A 19,659-nucleotide genomic window follows, 5' to 3' on the forward strand; every position below is an offset into this window, starting at 1 on the left:
AAATAGCAAAACAGTTATTGATTGGTCAGGTTGAACGCAGCTGAACAAGGTGAGGGTATTGTGATTTCATTTGATCAATGGAAAAGAATAAATAAACAATGGGGGTTACGGGCAAATTCAAGATTAACGAGGGCCTATAAATGCTAAAACCTGATATACGGAGTTGTCCTTTGCAGTTCCTGAACCTCAAGCGATTTGGGTGTTCGACAGCTAGCCACCATCTTCCATTTCCTTCAAGAACGCCGATGCAACGCAAATACGCGCTTTCTGCCTAATGGCATATTTGTCAGAAGCCCCGCAAGGATACCGCGCCTCGCAATTCAAATTTCTACCGCTAATTGTTAGAACGAGATCGAAGGTTACTCGATAATGTTTCCGGGCGTTTGGCTCAGGCGGCACGATAGGCTGGATGTGGCCCTCTGTTTTCAAAAATGTCATATCCACAACAATCTTGCCCGCTTCTTCATAGCCTGCCATTCGGGGTCATGTCAGCCTACGCCAATCGTGAAGGAATTGGTTCATTCCGGGCTTTTAATATCTTGCCTTTATTCTTTTCATGACCCCGCTCATAGTGAGATTCGTGATTTTTGTCAGACACATAGAGGATTTCTTCGCAAAGGAATTTCTGAGAGGGTCTCGTCGGAAAATAATGTGTGACGATAATGGTCTCACAGTCATTGGGTTTAATAACCTTCCCCTATAACATGCTTAATTAGACGTAATTCATAGTAGCACGCCATGAGTAAGGTTGCTGACCTTGTTAAAAAACCAATATATGGTGTTCTTAATATAGAACTCATTATCATATTTGTCCCGCCTCTTCCTTCTAGATTGGGATTTATGCGCTGGATAAAATTCTGGATCGTAAGGCTCTGTGCGTAACAATCCATAACTGCAATATATCTCACGCTCGAGATCATCTTCATTGTTCTTCATTGCCCATAGTACAGCACCAGAGGCCACAGCTGCTCCGCTGTAAGTCCCTTCTATCAGTTTGGCAAATCATTTCAGTCCTTGAGGGAAGACGAGAAGAGCTTACCGCAGCCTCGGCGCCAGTATCCCCACTTGACGGTTACGTCTGTTGGAGAACTGTCTAAGCTCTTTCCTCAGATGGTACTCAAGGGCAGGAGATGCGGCAAACCCGCCAATGAGTAACACTTTCTGCGCAGTGGGTTAGTTTGAATCACAGCCAGTAGATATTCCGCATGTGTTAACTACCGTAACAAAAACCTGATGGGCTTCTGCCTGCTCAATTTGTTGCAGCATGAGCCGCGATATTTGTTCGAGACACGGATTGAAAATCGACAGCATGTCTTTCCTTAGGTCCCAGAGACGAAGCCATCGTTTAGTCGGGTCCTTGCCTGTGGAGTTGCTATGGTATTAGAGATAGCTCGGCTTACTTACATGTCAACGCGCATCTCGTGCGGTCTAAATTTCTTTTCCGTATTTTCCCTCAGCCCATCAAACATAAAAACCTCTATTTTGCGTTTTTCTCTAGGGTTAAATGTTCTTTTCACCCTATTCTCAAACTCCTCGAGGATGAAATCTATTTTCCTTTCTACCGGGTATCCATTGTCAATCAAGTAGTATTCACCGGCCAAACGATCCCTGATCAGTCTACTAAAGTTCTCGTTAAGATAGCTGGACCCACAGAGGGCGCCTATTGATTGTCCCAGTGTGTCAGAAATCATCCAGCTGTTAATGACTGCCTTAGAACTCACCACCTGGGGTTCCTGCTTCTCTTTCAAGTTTTAGAGGTAAGGTACTTGTCACCTTGTACGTGACAGCGTCAACAGTCCCGCCACCGGCATCGAGGAGGACAAACGCTTCGCCCAACTAGTAGTTCGCTAGTGTCAGTCTCCGTAAGACATTCGAGGATAAGAAGAGACGGATGACCTCAATATCTCTAGATTCTGCCAACACATAAAATGCTGCCGCTTCCGGTTCATGGACAATGAGGAGGTTGTCAACATCATGAAAAGCTTCCGTGATGAACTCTACTCTTTGAAGCGCTGTAGTCATTGCCGTTTGCATGACACGGCATGCCTTTTGAGACCATATGGCAGGAATGCACAAGACAAATTTTATAGACTCGGTTCCCTCGTATTGGTACTGTCGACGCATTTGGTGTTTGGTGTGGGAAAACAATTTTGTTAGGAAGTCTGCAATCAGATCAATCTCCCCCTTAATGATCTTCCGCTCCTTAAGGGTTTGCACGGTTGGCGCAAGTTCTTCTCGAATTGTTCTGGTAAGTTCACCCCTGTCAAGAAGCAACTTAAACCTGTGGATAGGGCTTGCGAGATTGTTGGGTTCGCAGTGCTGTCTAATTGCTTGCCGAACTTCATATCCCCAGTACAATGACTTACGCTCGTCCTCCTCGTCATCAACCTCATCAATGTCCATAGTATCCGAGTCGACAATATTGTTACCTTCGTCGTCGGACGCTTCAGCGTCGTCGGAGGCGTCAACGTCGTTGACTTCATCATGGTATACTGGGTTGCAATATGGCGATCTTTTTGTGTACCAGGACTCGGTGGGCACGTCAACGCGGCTCTCGTTGTGATGTGATGGCGCGTTCGGGTAATTCGAAATATTGACGATTTCGTCCTTTCGGACCGCGATGTCACCAGCGTCACCTTTCGGAACGCAGAGAACCGAGACGGATGAATAAGTTGTTCCAAAATCAACACCAACAATAAAGTCTCTATGGGTTAACCGGGCTTCACTCGATTGGGCTTCTGCGATGTCTTCTGTTTCAGCACGAGAGAACGATACTGGTTGAGGCTCCCGTGGCTGCGGGGCTACAACGCCTTCCATTGGGCCAAAACCGTCCGGCTGCACGTCTAACATCATTAGATCCGACAGTCTGGAGTTCTGAAAGTAGAGTTGAAAAAGGCAGTCTTAAGTGCCTTCGTGGGCGTAGGCTCTATATACGTATGGTCACTTCAGACGTTCAACATTATCGCACCATCGGGCAGGGGTCCCTGTTGCCAGTCCGCCGATATACGAGAAAAGCCAGCCATAGTGGCAAAGCGCTGGCTGCATCAGCCTGGATATGGAAATGGATAAACGCGGTCTGGGGTGCTCATTGGGCGTGTTGAATCGGAACATCTCGACTCTTGACATGGATTTCAATCCCTTAGCCAATAAGATTGCATTCGACTTTCCCGGCGCTTAAGGTGCAATAGGCTGTGCAACAGAGAATCATCCGGGATCCCCCATTGAATTTTGGTACTATATCCGTATTTTGCCCTTATTTAGCAAGCTGATTACCCAGGAGTTCAACGGTGGACCGAGGGCTTAAACTGCAGCTACTATTCTCCTCCTGTTCTCTCCTCTTTCCCTAAACCCGGAGTGATTGCTTTGAAACGATCTTAAGGCTTTTATACTTGGTGTCGGATATGGGCCGCAAGAAGAACTCCGCGCGAAAAAACAAAGAGCCGCAATGGGACGAGATAGACAAACACCACCTCATCGGTTGCTTAGACCACCTCCTGTATGACAGAGAAATAACGGACAGTAGGGCCATACGGGAAGAGATCAAGTCGTGTCTCCAACGTTCACGCGGTAAAAATTTCGCCATTGGCAGAATTTCAGAGAAACTGCAGGAAATTCAGAACGAGCACGCCCACGGAATCCGGCGGGGAACACTTCTCACAAGAGGGAGTAAGGTTTTGAAAGATATAGACCATGAAGAAGTGAAGAGATTTGCGGGAGAGCTGAAGAGCCAGCATACTGCCTCAATTCTCCAGTCTGATGGCCGTCGTCTCCGGAACACCCCTAAACGGGCAGAACTGCGTGCACATCTGAGGCCCCATGCAAACATCGTGACTCGAAGCATGTCTGCTGTGCGATCGATGTCCGAAACTCCCACACCAAATAAGGTTAAGCGGAAACGCAGCACTAAGACTGAAAAGAGCGAAAGACCATACGCCGAAACACAGCTGGCCCTGGGAGAGAAGGTTTGAAGCCATCTAAATAATTAAACCATAATTTGTTGACAAAACTGATTTTCGAAAGGCTCCCCCAGAAAAAGCTACCCAACTACCCATCACGCGCGGAAGAAGTGCATACCAAGTCCTCGGATCACGCCTTCACAGGGAGCTATCTGTACCAGATAGCCAAGAAGCCTACAGCACAACTGAGAATGGCCGGAGTCCACAAAGTAGAAATGTTGACAGCCGCCGAGAGCTAGAGCGTGAGCAAATGAATCCAACCCATCGTATGTAGTGGGGATATCAGGAACATGGGCCGACGCTGATATTGTTAACATCAGATGAGTATAAAATGGAACTAATGCGGCTTCAAAAGGATCTCAACACTATGCAAGTGCAACTAGAGGACGCAAAGAAGCTGCGCGATGCAGCTCTCGGAAATTTAGCAACAACCCGAGAGAAACATGACGAAGCAGTGCAAAAGATAAAGGCGCTAAAGTGCACGATAGCTGAGATAGACCCAGAACGAGGAAACATCGCTAACAAGGTAGTGTACCAAGAAGAGAGGATACTCGCTCTGGAGCGTGCGCTTCAACAGACACGAATATCCGCCTCTTTCGCAGGGCTGCGCGCGCGAAGTGATTACAGTCCCCGAGAAAGTACTGTTGAGGAGCTCATGCAAGAAATTGAAGGTGAAATGCGACAAATTTTATTTGCTTTTGATGCCTGCCCAAAAATGCATTTAATCAACCTCAAGGATAGGGGTGAATCAAGGACTCTTTTGGCCCGAAGTCTTGATGTGGATTGTAGCCAAATGGGCTCTCCCGGAAAGTTGACTGTCGACCTGCAATATCTCGGTCTGAGAACTATTGTTCATGCGATTACTGCTGCCGCACTGTGTGATTGGGTATTTGGGCATGATTTTGAACACCCTCCGCTCTTGCTCGACATGTATCGACGCCATCTATTGCTAATGGGTATGTCCTGAGAACTGTGATGTGCTCCGGCCCGTTGTTTCATCTTCCAGGTCACTGACGTTCCAGCACACAGGCACGCAGTCATCGGTGCAAAATCTAGACCTTGCTGCTCACAAGAGTCTCTTTGAAAGTAAAGAATATCAAGAAGTCATTATTCCTCTGCGGGCAGAGCATCTAGCAGACCGCCTGGCTACGGCGCTCTCTCCGTTTTCCAATGGCGAATCTGGGGACTGGGAACTAGACAACCATAAAAAAAAAGACTTGATGGATTGTTTGACAGACATATTTGAATTGGCTCTGAAGCTTAAAGTACATCTTTTACCCAGCGGCAAGCAATATTTTTGCCTACTCTACCCTCCTGGGTCAAAATTTGACCCAAAGGCTATGGTGCCTGAAAGCAGACATGGGGATCGGAATATTCCATATCCTGATGAATTATCGGAGATCGAAATATGCGTTTTTCCAGCAATATGTGCCCGCAGGAAGGATGATGGAGGGTTCATCAGTTATCAGTTCACAGTTCAAAACAGCATGCGCCTTGAAGCAGATGTTTCTGTTCTTCAAAAGGCAGTTGTGGTTGTGAGATATGACCGACACAACTGTTTCTGGTGATATTAAACCTTTTAATATGAGAGGGTAGTTGGGTAAGGTCCACTTAGTTAACGCGGATTCACCTTTTACCTCACCAGCGGGTTTTTCCTTTTTCACATTACTCCGTAGCTTATTAACTAACCTAACGAAAGAATGTGGCATTAGCAACGCACGGGAACTACACTGGTAAGTTACAAGGTATATACTCCGTACATGCCGTTAATATCCTTGAAATCATTGAAGGCGCTTCTTGCTCAACCCACTACGAGAATAAGCCCAACAGTACGGAGTACTACGTAGTTTTCCCCATATGCTATTATTATTCGCGTCAACATGTAAAGAACCAGTAAAAATCCTTCAGGCTTCCATCACATCGTAACCACCTAACTAATCAATCCCAAGTGCCTGAGTCTCGATCGATCTAGCTGATGTAGTTCTCCAGCCAGAGCTCCAAAGCCTCTTGGTCTGCTTCTTCTTTACGATAGCCATTCTCCAAATACAACCCTTTATTGGAAAGCACTTGTAAAAGCTTGTGACGAACATTATCTGGGTCCTCGATGTCGGAGTTGTCAAAGACAACCAAACAATACTTTGGGCAACTCTGGAGCCATGCTATAGGTCTTTTCAGGATGATAGCGCCGTCAGATCGCGTTGCCATGCCAAACCTTTCGAACTGGTCCAGCGTATCAATCGCACATGAATCATGTACCACTATGCTCACGGTACTCGAATGAAAGGATATGGAAGATAGAGGTATACCTGGGATATGTTCTTCGAGGGCGACCCAGAGAGCATTCGAGCTTTGCCTGGTTTCCTTAATCCATCGGTAATGACCTTCGGCAAACTGTAGAGATAAACATAGATTCACAGCAGCAGCCCCAGCAGAGTCAGCCCCGAATAGTAACCTGAGGTCCCGCGCTATATCCAGGGTAGGTTTGGGAGCCCGTCCTAGTTCACGACACAACGAAGAGAATCCATCCCAAACAATGCTAGCCAAAGCATTGATGGCCTCGCAAGAAGCGGTGATGCAAGACAGTTGTCTTACAAGATGCCAGTCAGTGGGTCTAAAGTACGTTCGGAAAGAAATATGGGCTACTACTGCGCCATCCAACAACTCTGACCGCCCACTACGCGTTTCTGTCCACAATTCTTCTAGATCGGTGACGAACAACCTTGTCACGACCACGGCCGACTCAGTATCCAAAAAAGTTAGAAGATATCGGGCGTTGTCAATAATGCTGACACCAGGCTTGATTGCGGCGAGAATTTCAATCAGGCTGTCGCGGGATTCAGGTAACATCAGATGGCGAAAGGAGAAAAAGACTTGATTTGCATTTCTAATGACCGGCCCGGCGTTTGACTCCTCATGTCGACCTAAGCACATATCAGCATGTGGGGCTACATCGAGAGCATGGCTTGCTGGATGTTGTGTACCATCAGGATTTGCTGTGATGAGATCTATATCATCTCTAGCAGGAGTTGATAGATTGATTATATCTGGAGTACTGATGGTACTCTCGATTCTAGCATCGTCGCATTCGTCAACAGGAGAAATAGACATGTCGAACACACCTGAAGCGGTGGCGCTTAAATCGTCGGCATTCATAGTACTCTCTGTCTCAAAATCACTGCCTTCGTCAAGAATGTCGGAATCAAAAAAGATGTCGTTTTCAATAGAACTTCCCGTAAATTGATTGACACGATTGCCTATACCCAAACAGCGGAAAATCTCTCGCCGGTAAACGTTTCTTGCCCAATCCCATATGAAATCAATGATGAGCAACAGTTGCAAAGCGCAGTCATGTCTCAGAATAGTGCCGTGCCAGAGATCGATTACTCGCTGGAACGGGTGTCAGGACCTCTCGAGATTGTCTATTTTGCAAATCAGCCACAAATGACACTCACCGTTTTATCTCCATCAAGGTAGCATGCATAAACTCTCCACTCGTCTCCTTGATACGCCAAGAACCATACCAGGGGAAGTATTGTATTTCCTGTCGCTTCGTTGAGCGCCTTTTGAACATTGAGTACAGTCTTGATAGGGAATGCTGTCTGAATCTCGACAGAAGAGAATCCGGGACCACCCGATTCCGACTTCGCTTCCAGAATGAGGAAATGAAATACACCACAACCTTCCCCCTTGATAGGGCTGAATACAAGTCCCTGATATTCTTCCGAGGCATTCTTGAGCTCAGGTGTCTCGCTGAGCCCTACTATGATATCTGGCTGCCTAGTGCCAATCTCAGAGATTGCATCATGCACAACCGGTGCATTTGTCCGCCAGACAAACGGCTTTCTGAGTGTCTTCCCAACTATTAGCCGTACCATCACGACAACTCTATCAACATACCGCATCATACCTCGCGGTTTACCACACCAGTCTGGTTGTAAGAACACAGGCAAATCTTGCGAGCGCTGTCAGGAAATGTTTCGAGAGCCACAAAGGAGGGTGCTGCAACTCGGAATTCGGAAATCCAGCGATACTTGCGGCATAGTTCGCTTAAAGGTTACACTCTCTATTAGTATTTGACTGTTGTATGGAGAGCCCGTTATCCATACATACCACTTGCTGTCGCTTGAGAATCGCTTCAACAGAAAGTCTTCAGTTTTTCTCCTCCAGTTCTCCTCATCTAGCGAGGAAATACGACACTCATAAGCAGCATTCACAAGATTACTAGCCCTGTTAAAGTTTCTGTTCCGCTGCGCTTCGAGCAGATCATTGCGCTGGCTAGAGCAATACTCGTCGGATCTCACTTTCTCAATATCACGGACCTTTCTAAATATCTGCGCGTAGGAAGTCGGCCATTCTGACGGTTGGATTGGTCCATCGAATTTAATATTGTGTTGGTCTACTAGTCGACGCTCTTTCTCTCGACTTAATTTCTTCTTTGGGCCCATCGCCTCCGTGTTATAATTATAGGTTCAGCTGACGGACGTTGCTAACAAATAGGCGCTTCAAATTATGAGTAAAGATCAAATCCGGTAGCGAGAGGTAGCGAGAAATGGATTCCATATTGACAGGAGAGAGACACAAAAGGGTGGGAGTGAAGAGAGTACCATAGGTGTACGTTCCTTCCTAGGACTCAGCATCCAGAGTCGCAGCGGTCAGGAAGTGGGGTAAAAAATGCGGCGCATGATCCAGGGTGTAAGTAACCAACAGATTCAGGCCAATGCCACATATTTTTCGGTATGTGCAGTCCGGAGTAGATCCGACGTAAAAGATCATCAAGAAAGAGATCCAGCCGGGACCTTAAAAGGCTGACGGAGACAGGTGCTCTCAGAAGATCGGGTCAAACAGTTGGTTGCAAAGCTCCTGGTGTGTCTATATACTTCATTGTAGCCATGGACACACAATGTGACCAGGAGCTTATGCCGGTTCCGGAGTTGGCTATACCCAATTTCCCTGTATTTTTTTGATTTTGATTTTTTTTTTTTTTAAAGAAAGAAAAGACGGGGGATAAGACTGAAACAACTTAGGCTTGGAGTTGAAGACTTTCTCTTGCAAGGCTTCCAGATGCCAGAGTTGACCACGCCGCTGGTGACAGGCACAGAATGTCCAGCCTGGCTGAAGGCTCCATAGCCACAAAGCCATGAAACCATGAAACCACGAAACCAACTCTAGGGTCACAACATCACTAAAGAATTTGAAAAATGATGAGAAAGGTGTAAGAACATTTCTTTTATTTGGTGCTGTTCATTTCCTGGGATAGAGAAATAGAGAAATTTGTATTAGAACGTGTAGTCTGGTGAAATTATTCGCAAAATAGCGTAGAGATGGAGACTGGGTTGGAGCAGCGACCAAACTCAGTAAATCAGGACAGGGAAATCCCAAGGCTCTAGTAAGCAATAGGCTTAAGGAGGTGTCAATGTGTCATGGAAGAGTCAGCAAAAGATTCACATCTGGACAAAGTGACCCAGCAATAGCGATGCGCAGGTACAGCGTCCAGAGAGTTTGAAGCACTCTGTAGTCATCACGACAAGGTTTGAAGTGTGATCAGCATCCTGACGGACTTGAATTTGTACCCCAAAGCTTCATTGGTATATATTTTCTCTTCTGCATTGCAAGCTGGTTTTGGACAGCTGGGTAATAATGACCTGTTAACAGCCTTCAACATGCGACAGTTTAGACTACCCACCAGATATGAAACCCGGGATTCTTTCCTGAGAAGGGCCAATGTGGAGAAACACACAATCGCCAAACAGCCACACATGAACCCAGAGAGGCACAGTAACTAGCTAACCAACAGGTTGTGTGACAACCATGATCGAGAGCATGAAAACACTCTGTCAAGTCTGATCTAGGAATTTAAACAGGAGAAGACGTGAAAGGAGAACACAAAGTGATACAAAAAAGGCAGGAATTTGGAGCAATTTGCCTTTTTAACCAGGGTTTCATTGCAACGGAATCGACATGGTTGATTAGGGTATCATTCGCAACAGAAAGATACTCAGTCTGCTTCAACAAAGGCTACGCGTCTCACACTGGAGGAAGATGCCCTTCTTGCGATTTTCGAGGCGCAAAATAATTGTTGCTCTGTTGACCAGCTGCCTGCTTTTCTTGTGGAGCACCCAGACCGCCCTGCACAAGCACACAGTCTTCTTACCAAATGCGAACGAAAAACCCGTGGTGGTAGACGACGAACCGCGCCGTAACTCTTTTTCGGAAAGCAATAATGATCAAACCATTTGGGCCCGTGTTCCCCAACGCCACCCTGTCCGGTCTATGATTCCGATCCCTTCTCCTGTCCCGAGCAGTATCCCCAAGATACAACATAAATTTGGGGAGGAAAGCAGTGAAGCACGAAGGGTGAGGACAGGACGCCTAGACGCTGTGAAGGGGAACTTTACACACGCTTGGAGAGGATATAAGACACGCGCATGGATGAGCGATGAGGTTAAACCCATTTCGGGTGAAGCCCATAATCCATTTGGAGGATGGGCAGCCACTTTGGTTGATGCGCTTGGTTTGGAGCCTATTCTGGGGTCATATTGAGTGTAAAGCTCACTGACAATGCCATTAGACACTCTCTGGATTATTGGTCTTCATGATGAGTTTGAAGAAGCTGTCCAAGCTATTGCTAAGGTCAATTTTAGTCGCTGCGCCTTAGAGGAATACAGTGTCTTTGAGACAACAATCCGATACCTTGGTGGTTTGCTCTCGGCTTACGACTTGAGTGGAGAGAAATATCCATCCCTACTAACAAAAGCCATTGAGCTGGGCCAAATGCTTTATGTAGCATTTGATACGCCCAACCGGATACCCATTACTCATCCAAATTTCATTGCTGCTGCGAAAGGTGCTGCACAGAAGCCCCAAGATTCTGCGCTGGCCGCTGAACTAGGGTCTCTGACATTGGAGTTCACCCGACTCAGCCAGCTAACCAACGACCCACGGTATTTTGATGCAGCTCAGCGCCTCATGGACATATTTGAAGAACACCAAAGTCAAACACGAATTCCTGGTCTGTGGCCAGTTGTTATCAATACAAGGAAGCTAGATTTCACCCGTTATGGTGGTTTCACGATTGGCGGTATGGCTGACTCTCTCTACGAGTACCTTCCAAAGGTGTGCATCTCTCCAGTTTCTAGTCCATTATACTACTAACCGCCCTCTAGCAACATATTCTACTAGGAGGGGCTACTAAACAATATCGAAAGCTGTACCAGAATGCCATGGCAGCTATTAAACGTCACATTTTGTATCGTCCCATGACAAAAGGAGGAGAAGATATCTTACTTCCAGGCAACGTCTGGGCCGACGGTAATATCCCCCTCTCTGAGCTAAAGGCCGATGGAGAAGCACAGCACCTAGGCTGTTTTGCTGGCGGTATGGTTGCAATTGGTGCGAAGATATTCAACAACCCCGAAGAAGTAGATATAGCTCGTAAATTGGCCAATGGTTGTGTTTGGGCCTACGAGACAGCAAATCAAGGGATTATGCCAGAAATCATGCACACAGTGCCATGTGAAGACCGAGACAACTGCCCTTGGAATGAAACTAAGTGGCATGAGGCAGTCAATCGAGCTTATCCTTTCGGGAACGTGCCTGCCGAACAAAAAATCCGAGCGAAAAATTTGCCTCCAGGGGTAACAAAAATTGGCGACGCTAGGTACATCCTTAGGTATGGTAGAGCAAAATATACTGAGAAGTCCATTCATTCCATGCTTTGAAGCACGAGATATACTCCCAAGCTAACACTCCCCGACCTGTGTTTAGGCCCGAAGCAATCGAATCTGTTTTTGTCCTCTATCGTGTCACAGGCGACCCTTCGTTCCTGGAGAAAGCATGGAAGATGTTCAATGCCATCGTTGAAAACACTATTACCGACATTGCTCACGCCGCACTAGACGATTGTACCTTACCAGACCCTCCTAAAGCCGATCGCATGGAATCCTTCTGGCTCGCGGAGACACTAAAGTATTTTTACCTGATATTCGCTGAACCGGATGTGGTAAGCCTGGATGAATACGTATTGAATACTGAAGCCCACCCATTGAAAAGAAGCGTATAACGCTTCCTAGAGCCCAGCCCTTATGTCTAATCAGTTTCTATTCAGTTTCAAGTACATATTATGTGGCCGGTCCTCTCGACTATGGGGCTGCCTGTCTTGTTGTTTTCCGATTTTGCGAGAAAATATGTCCCTCGTGACCGATGCCTCTTTTAGAGCTTTCGATTTGGCAGCCCATGTATTGCAGCAATACTAGCCAAGATGATGTAAAAATGTGTGATTGTGCTTGCCCCAATGGCGTTGAATCTAACAAGGGCTTGTCTAGAAAATCATTCAACTCCATGCTTCTAATCTTGCTCCTGGCGTACTAGCAAAACGAACCATAGGGTAACTGCGTATCGAGAAATTCGGAAGGGATCCTTCAGTGGGGAATAAAGGCGCTCAGGGATTTGTCAAACTAGCAAGACGGCATGCTACGACATAGCCTGATGCGCGGTCCTGCACAAAAGCATTTTGCATCCCGGTATAGTATTGGGTCCATTCTCGCGGCCTGGTTGACCCGGTCAAGCTCGGTCGGGTTAACCATTTACGAAATCTTCACCCTGAATTGGAGGTCGGAGCTTTCATATCCAACAAAGTTCTCATACATCCATAACAAGTTGACGGAGGAACCGTAGTCGTTCGCCCATCCGATCCGATATCCATTTGAGATCCGGATGCCGTGTTCAGATTCTCATCGGCAGGCACTCTGCAAAGAATACACATTTTTGCATTTTCCACACCTGGAGTCGTAAGTTTGTCAACGGTTCGTACGATATTGGCCATGACACCCGGATATTTCGCGCCCTGCGTCAGGACATATTGCGACATCAAATCTTCGATTGACATGTGCCTGTTCGACAGGTCCTCGAAATTTCGTGGATCTTGGTCGATTATCTGCTGGAGATCGCGCAGCGCGTAAGAAGCATATACCTCTAGTTCAGACTTATATAGATCCCGTAACGGAAAATTGAAATAAATGTCCCACGGGGACATCCCTTCACAAACATTCCACACGAGTGAAGACCCTCTCCCTTTAGCAACGTTTGCCAATGTCTTTGCCGCCAACCGGCTGTCCGAATCACCCCATAGAATTCCATCACATTTATGGGATTTAGCGAACGCGACAATTAGCCGTCTTAGGAGTATTCCATCGATATCTGCGCGGGCTGTGGCTGTCGAGAATGAAGCACGGAACAGGTTTAAAATTTCTTCATCTGATCTGGATGGATTACTCCCCAAAGGAATGCCTGTATGTTGCGAAATATCACCTCTAATGTCGGGATCATAATCAAATATACTGCGGAGAGGTACTTCTGAGTATGTATTATCGGGATAAGCCTCTTTAATCTTGGCTAGTCTCCCAGATGCAGCTGCGCCTTTCGATGGATGTAATGAAACTGGATCAACAATCAAGACATGCAGATCGAAAGCAGTGCGCTTTTGCCCTGTTGTGCGCTGTTTCAGAAGCAGACCGCTGACGATATGGAGCAGTGCAAGGGAAGATACACCGTATGAGAGGGGAAGGATGAGCTTTCGCTGTCGGTCTTTGGGGGCATTTCTCAAACGATATCTTTCCATTCGGCGTAAGACCTTGGTTTGTAAGAACCTAATAAAACAGTTTCTTTGGCATAGTCAACTTCTGCTTCACGAAATGAAGTAGAGAGGTGATGGAGGGGTAGTACGTACTCGCAGAGATTTCGAGTCCGAACAGTCACACACGCAGGGGCAAACCTGCAATCGACGCAGGACATGTTTCTCACTTTTTCTATCATATCCACAGCAACTCCTGAATTCCTTAATCCACTAGAGTGCAAAATTATGAGGCAGTTCTGCTGTTCACAAATTTTTGGGATGGCTGTTTTTTTCCAGCACACGCTGCTTACGTCATGCCATGAGGCACAATCTCGGCGACAAGCCCATACTGCTCCGTACCTGCACACGACAGCTGTCCCTTACAATAAACCTTCAGGGATAAAGCAGGATGGTGACCGCCTAGGTGACACATACTTTACTCCATTTGCATATATAATACATATCCAATGCCGTCAAACCATCGCTAATTTTCTTTTTTCATCGCCCTACTCCTCCCTCTGACGCTACCTTTCACGGGCTGACCGGATTCAGGCGGAGATAACAATGAGGTGGCAGCTCTGGGGGTTCCTGACGGCGTTGCTAGCAATCAACGGTCTCGCGAATGATGTAGAGCTAGTAAGGGAAATGAGCACCTGAGTTGAGGCTTGTCGCTAATAACTGATGCCGTAGAATCAAGATGACAGCCGCCGGCAACAATGCTCTGGTATGTACGGTAAAAAGGCCTGGGGCGGTGACGTGGACCCCTTTATCCATGTGGCGCTGGAGAAATTACCGCCAAAAGAACCAAGTCCGTTGATGAGCTTAATAATCTTCGAGTGGAAGGATGAGGGCTTGATCGGTCGATTCGCTCCAGGTGACAAGGAAAAGGTATCGACGTCCAGTGATTCGGGTAGCTACTCGGGGAGGGTTTTCCATTAACCTGAAACAGTTCCAAAAAGAGACCATATGCGACCGTCACAATGTGGAAGCCGGACTATGCGACGAACAGTCCTTGGGAGCGTTTATCCTCGAACCCAATGCTACTTCGCGCGCGCAGTCGGCGCTAATCTCGATGGCGGTGAATTTAACGAGCGCGAAACCGATAAAGTACCCCATTAAGAAAACCGGATTCTATTGTGTTAGCACCTATGCATTTACAGGGGACGACTACAAGGGCATTGTCACGTTTAGAAATGCATATGGGGAACTCTCCGCTCCGCAGATCCCGAAATTGGCCTTTTATGGCGGTTTAACAATCCTCTACGCAGTGATTGGAATGTCAGTTACGTTGTACGAGATCGGGGAAGCGCACTTAACTGATACTTTATAGTTTCTGGGCATTTTTATATGTTCAGCATCGTCATGATATTCGTGAGTTTGCACCCATCGACCCGAGATTCTCTGCAGCTAACCATAGCCTCAGTCCCGGTGCAGAATTATATCACAGCCATTCTTGTCTTCTTGGTAGTCGAGCAGCTTATGACTTGGGGGTTCTACGGTGAGTAATATTCCTACGCATATTGCCTATTGCCTGCTAACTAGGTCCCAGATTATCAAAACAGACATGGCATGAATGCGATGGCAAAGGTGCTCATGTTTATTGTGGCGGTCCTGAACGCTGGGCGCAATTCTTTCTCCTTTTTCTTACTGCTCATTGTGTGCATGGGTTATGGTGTTGTTAAGCCATCTCTCGGCCGTAAAATGATTTACGTCCGTTTCCTTGCCATCGGTCATTTCGTTTTCGGGGTTATCTACGCCGTAGCCAGCCTCTCCATTGCGCCAGAGAGCGCCGGCCCACTAGTGCTACTAGTCGTGTTGCCTCTTGCTGCCACGCTTACCGCATTTTACGTATGGACACTGAACTCCTTGAGTGCAACAATGAAAGACTTAGTTGAGAGAAAACAAAGGGTGAAAGCCATGATGTACAAGAAACTCTGGTGGTGCATCCTTGGCAGCATTATGGTTATATTCGGCTTCTTCTTTATCAACTCCTTCCTGTTTGCAAGCAAAAGGGTGGTCGACTATATCCCCGAGCATTGGAAGACAAGATGGTTCGTCTTAGACGGATGGCTCAATATTGTTTATCTATTTGACATTGCATTTATCGCATATCTCTGGAGACCTACGATGAACAATAGGCGGTTCGCCATGAGCGACGAGGTACGTGTCTATGAGTCAATCAACCGAAAACCAAGAAGCCTAATGAAATTACAGATTGCACAAGACGACGACGGTTTTGAAATTCGATCTCTTACCAGCTCTCTGGATGACGAAGAGCGCGTTGGTAGTAATGCCAATAACAGGCCCATTGGTGGTGCGCATGCGGAACATTCCCCCGCGCCAGCTGCGGCAGAATCCTTGTCCCATCCCCAACAGGCTCGCCATTCAATTGATGCCGACCATTTCGCTGTCGGAGAAGAGGACAGATGGTCCGACGACGAATCACCCAGGAACTCAACCGAGAGAAAGGGCCTGATGCATAAGGATGATTAATATTCGAGTTCTCACCTGTATCCATAGTTGCTGTTTGTTTCACTACTTTGATTCTTCGGCAGAAAGAAAATGGCTTGCAGAATAGCTTGGCGTTTACTCTTGAATTAGGATGTTACATGTTACTATCGCGACATCTCCTGTGATCTCAATTCCCTTTTGAGCCTCCCAGGGCATTACATGTTTCTGTGTGTTGAAATTGATTACTAACTCCGCATATGAACAACATATAGAATGACAACAGGAAGTGCCTTAGCCGCAGAACTCGTGGACTGCCTATCCTAAAATCCTGGCTAGTTAACTAACGTGATCCACCCCAAGCGAGACACCAAAATATACATACAAATCTCAACTTTTTGCTCTCTTATATCTTAACAAGTTTATGTCTCATTATAAAATGAAGATACTATACAGTTATAATAAACTTCGTATACATTGTGTTGGTTAGTGGGGCTCCCAGCCCAGCGATCAGGCCTGCCATTGGTCTGCAATATGCACTATGCCTGTTGTGGCATGGCTGTTGCTGCTTTGGGGATGATGCCTGGCTTGCATCTCACACCACCCCAATATTGCCAGGTGATCTATATAAACCTGACCTCACTCTCTTGAATAATGACATACTTCCTCATTCTCTTTCTCTCTTGTCCTGTGTCCTGTTTCCCATGCCCAGATGCACTGTCTCTGTCACTCTGCAGAGATGATGCTGTGTTATCTGACTGTCCCTCTTTTTTTTATCTGTGTTCTGGAGTCACTGAACATCTGTCTGATAGATCTGGACAGTCTATATTGCTTTATTGATTTCTAGATTACTGTTGTCTCTCTTGTGATGTTACCTTGCTTGCTAGAGTTTTGCAGCCATATTATGATAGTTTTTATTCTATTATCTGATTAACAACTCTAGACAGCAGGCTGATATTCACTACTGTCTGCTTTTAATTTTTATCGTCTCTTACTCTTTTCTTTTATGATCTCTCTGCTCTTCCACTCTGATTCTTGAGACACCCCCGGCCCATAAGACTCTGAGTGAAAAAGAGCCATATTCAGTATTGGAAGCTCTGAAGATGACTGGCTGGCATGTATTCTAAAGCCAGCATGTCAGCTGGATTCAGTGTTCTAGATCTATATCCTCTGAGCCACTCCAGACCCACCAAGACTGACTTTTCAGACTTCTGCTTTTGTTCTTCTAACAATGACAAAATTACTGCATTGCTTTCACTGCAGGAGCAGGATGTGCCTCTGAGCCAGCTTAGAAGAGCTATATTAAGAAGCACAAGTGAGATATATAATCTTTAGACATTGTGATAATCAAATAAGATTAGTATAGAGCACCGAGGGTGTTTGTTTCCAGGCCACAATTTTGACAGAAATGAACATGTCAACATTCTGAAGTAAGATTTAAGAAACCAAGAGATTCTCTCTGTGGTGAAGCAAGTGTGTTGACAGACTAAGCACTATTATAAGAAGACTGACTAGTGCTGTCTCAGAATTTTTGGTGTCTCTCAGATTTCCCACTACACACTCTTCTGTTAATTTATATTCCTGACCTTCTTCCAGTTTTCTGATCATCTCTGTGTCCACTTTTCTGGAATATACTATCTCCTGTCTCATTCAATCCTACATTTTCTGTGAATTTCAAACCATGGGCACCCCCTCATCCCAAATCCCTCAATTTACCCTCTCTGGTGGCCAGCTGTTTCCTTTCCTCCAAATTCTGTCATAATTCTCCCTGCAACACTCTCTGCAACACTCTCTGCAACATTCCCCACAACACTCCCTGCAACACAGATCACGATTCAACCGCCGTGAAATACTACTTGGACACGGTCATCCGGTTTGACCTGCAGGCTGCGGCTCTGGTGTTCCCGTCCGACGAGGCCGTTCAGCGAGCAGCTCATGGGCTGTTGCTCGACGCGGACATCACGGGCCCGACAGAACTTCCGGACGATCTACAGGGCCATTTTGATAATGACCTAACACTTACTGAATTGAGTGATAAAAAAGGCAGAACTACTAGAAGCAATCAAAACGCTTGGATTTCCAAATATGCTCGCAGCGAAAGGAAAAACCCATTGTACAATGAGTGGAAGAACATGAAGGCCAAACTGCAGCGCGAAAAAGAACGGCTTCGCACGGAGCTGATGAGGGTGGCAAGAGACCGCCACTTTCGCAGTGCAGGCACTGAACGAATGAACCGGTACCTGAAAGGGACCGCCGAAGCCTTGCACGGTAAGCTTCCCCCTTGATGTGCCAGGGAGGAGGTAACTGATATGCTGAACTACCCGGGCTCTTTGTCCTAGATCACAGTACGGAGTACGCCGGCTAGGCACAGTACCCTTCCACCTCCTGGGGGCACATCATTGGGGGCCAGTTTGTGAACTCCCACTGCATTAAAGCCGGAAGCAGGGTGCTGGGTTCGCGAAGTATTGGCTCTTATCAAAAGATGGCCTGTGCCCTCTCTACGCGCTTTGCCGCTGCGCCGCACCCAAAAAGAGGGCAACGAAATCCTGACACCGAACTACAGTACGTGGTCCTCCTTGACGCCGCCTAACTACGGTTACAGTAGCCATAACCACTAACTTGAACTAGAGGGGCTAATTACGGCACAGCGAGGACCGTGGGGGCGATGCCAGCGTGTGCACCACTCGCACAAAGGCAACTTGGAGCAGCAGCGGATTCGATAACTTAGGCTTAATGCACGCTGCGCCGCCGACACGCTCCGTCCATAGGTTCCGTGTAGCTTGAAGGATTCCATGCTAATATGGGCGCTTACTGCGTACACGGGAGTTCCTATTTCCTTGGCCAATGGATTGGCTGTTGGCTATGGATTCAGATACAGTTACAGTTACAATTGGTTGACGCAAGGGTACTGTATGTGCATACAGCGCGAGCCCTCAGCAGTCAATCCGCACAGCGCATCTCCCCGAATCTTGTCTTCTGTTGCTGCCTGGCGGTTGACTACCTTTCGTCTGCCGTGTGCCCGGGGATGAAGCAGAAGGGACCAGATAGCAAAAATAACTATGCCGTCTACCAATGCGATGCGGCATCTAGACGCCAAATTACGACAGGGGCGATGTGCTGCTCCAGCATGGTTTGAGAAGAGTTATATAAGGAGCTCAATGCCCCCCTCTTGTTCGTGCAAACACTTGAACTCAAGCATCCTGGTCCATTGATTCGAAATCCCTCGACTAACTGCTCTAATTATACCTTTCGTCTCATGCCCCCTTCTTATTCGTGCAGGCACAGCTTAAACGTCCTTATCTTTTGATTTGAAATCCCTTGACTGACTGCTTTTATTATACCTTTCCTGTCCTTCCCTCCATTCTGCCCACTGTGATCAATGTGGCAGCCCGTCAACCACAAAGGCCTACAGACATTCAATGAAGCATCGAAGACGCAGAGGATTTTCGGCTTAAAGAACTATCCCAATATCCCTCCCGGTTGAGCATTTACGAGGTTGGAACCTACAACTCCGCCTCCAAAATCGAGTTGAAGCAGTTTTTAGCTCTCCATGCCATTTGGATCGATGTTCGCAGAGAGGATTTTGATCCAGAGGTTTGGGGAATTAAGGACGTGGATAAGGCTGAACAGAAACTGCATACACAG

At 46.8% G+C, this 19,659-nt stretch overlaps 9 protein-coding genes across 9 annotated transcripts; 4 read left to right on the forward strand and 5 right to left on the reverse strand.

Moving 5' to 3' along the window:
* Positions 1-48: 48 nt before the first annotated feature.
* Positions 49-477, reverse strand: D8B26_007714 (uncharacterized protein; the record flags this gene model as incomplete). The annotated part of the gene is made up of 1 exon (XM_066125614.1): positions 49-477. One exon carries the CDS (start codon positions 475-477, stop codon positions 211-213), a length of 267 nt encoding a protein of 88 aa, XP_065981698.1. The 3' UTR covers positions 49-210.
* A 16-nt stretch (positions 478-493) lies between these two features.
* D8B26_007715 (uncharacterized protein) lies at positions 494-1,311 on the reverse strand (the record flags this gene model as incomplete). The annotated part of the gene is made up of 4 exons (XM_066125615.1): positions 494-697; positions 757-973; positions 1,040-1,161; positions 1,219-1,311. 4 exons carry the CDS (start codon positions 1,309-1,311, stop codon positions 494-496), a joined length of 636 nt encoding a protein of 211 aa, XP_065981699.1.
* Positions 1,312-1,400: 89 nt separating this feature from the next.
* On the reverse strand, positions 1,401-2,853 carry D8B26_007716 (uncharacterized protein; the record flags this gene model as incomplete). The annotated part of the gene is made up of 3 exons (XM_003067211.2): positions 1,401-1,660; positions 1,722-1,836; positions 1,897-2,853. The coding sequence occupies 3 exons, from the start codon at positions 2,851-2,853 to the stop codon at positions 1,401-1,403; spliced, it is 1,332 nt and encodes a 443-aa protein (XP_003067257.2).
* A 63-nt stretch (positions 2,854-2,916) lies between these two features.
* D8B26_007717 (uncharacterized protein) lies at positions 2,917-5,593 on the forward strand. The gene is made up of 4 exons (XM_066125616.1): positions 2,917-3,962; positions 4,021-4,222; positions 4,277-4,912; positions 4,986-5,593. Exons 1-4 carry the CDS (start codon positions 3,402-3,404, stop codon positions 5,522-5,524), a joined length of 1,938 nt encoding a protein of 645 aa, XP_065981700.1. The 5' UTR covers positions 2,917-3,401; the 3' UTR covers positions 5,525-5,593.
* Positions 5,594-5,705: 112 nt separating this feature from the next.
* D8B26_007718 (uncharacterized protein) lies at positions 5,706-9,072 on the reverse strand. The gene is made up of 5 exons (XM_066125617.1): positions 8,561-9,072; positions 8,067-8,456; positions 7,864-8,002; positions 7,409-7,807; positions 5,706-7,343 (listed from the first exon to the last, which is right to left on the reverse strand). Exons 2-5 carry the CDS (start codon positions 8,399-8,401, stop codon positions 5,925-5,927), a joined length of 2,292 nt encoding a protein of 763 aa, XP_065981701.1. The 5' UTR covers positions 8,402-8,456; positions 8,561-9,072; the 3' UTR covers positions 5,706-5,924.
* A 1,154-nt stretch (positions 9,073-10,226) lies between these two features.
* D8B26_007719 (uncharacterized protein) lies at positions 10,227-11,890 on the forward strand (the record flags this gene model as incomplete). Its single annotated transcript, XM_066125618.1, has 3 exons — positions 10,227-10,467; positions 10,525-11,069; positions 11,120-11,890. The coding sequence occupies 3 exons, from the start codon at positions 10,227-10,229 to the stop codon at positions 11,672-11,674; spliced, it is 1,341 nt and encodes a 446-aa protein (XP_065981702.1). The 3' UTR covers positions 11,675-11,890.
* A 183-nt stretch (positions 11,891-12,073) lies between these two features.
* Positions 12,074-13,799, reverse strand: NCS2 (cytoplasmic tRNA 2-thiolation protein 2). Its single transcript, XM_003067215.2, has 2 exons — positions 13,681-13,799; positions 12,074-13,615 (listed from the first exon to the last, which is right to left on the reverse strand). The coding sequence occupies exons 1-2, from the start codon at positions 13,764-13,766 to the stop codon at positions 12,550-12,552; spliced, it is 1,152 nt and encodes a 383-aa protein (XP_003067261.1). The 5' UTR covers positions 13,767-13,799; the 3' UTR covers positions 12,074-12,549.
* Positions 13,800-13,956: 157 nt separating this feature from the next.
* On the forward strand, positions 13,957-16,228 carry D8B26_007721 (uncharacterized protein). The gene is made up of 7 exons (XM_003067216.2): positions 13,957-14,202; positions 14,257-14,454; positions 14,516-14,844; positions 14,897-14,937; positions 14,990-15,064; positions 15,116-15,726; positions 15,781-16,228. The coding sequence occupies exons 1-7, from the start codon at positions 14,131-14,133 to the stop codon at positions 16,057-16,059; spliced, it is 1,605 nt and encodes a 534-aa protein (XP_003067262.2). The 5' UTR covers positions 13,957-14,130; the 3' UTR covers positions 16,060-16,228.
* Positions 16,229-17,695: 1,467 nt separating this feature from the next.
* D8B26_007722 (uncharacterized protein) lies at positions 17,696-18,379 on the forward strand (the record flags this gene model as incomplete). Its single annotated transcript, XM_066125619.1, has 3 exons — positions 17,696-17,738; positions 17,842-18,282; positions 18,354-18,379. 3 exons carry the CDS (start codon positions 17,696-17,698, stop codon positions 18,377-18,379), a joined length of 510 nt encoding a protein of 169 aa, XP_065981703.1.
* Positions 18,380-19,659: the final 1,280 nt, after the last annotated feature.

The sequence above is a fragment of the Coccidioides posadasii genome, chromosome 4 (genome assembly GCF_018416015.2).
Source record: "Coccidioides posadasii str. Silveira chromosome 4, complete sequence".
NCBI lineage: Eukaryota > Fungi > Ascomycota > Eurotiomycetes > Onygenales > Onygenaceae > Coccidioides > Coccidioides posadasii.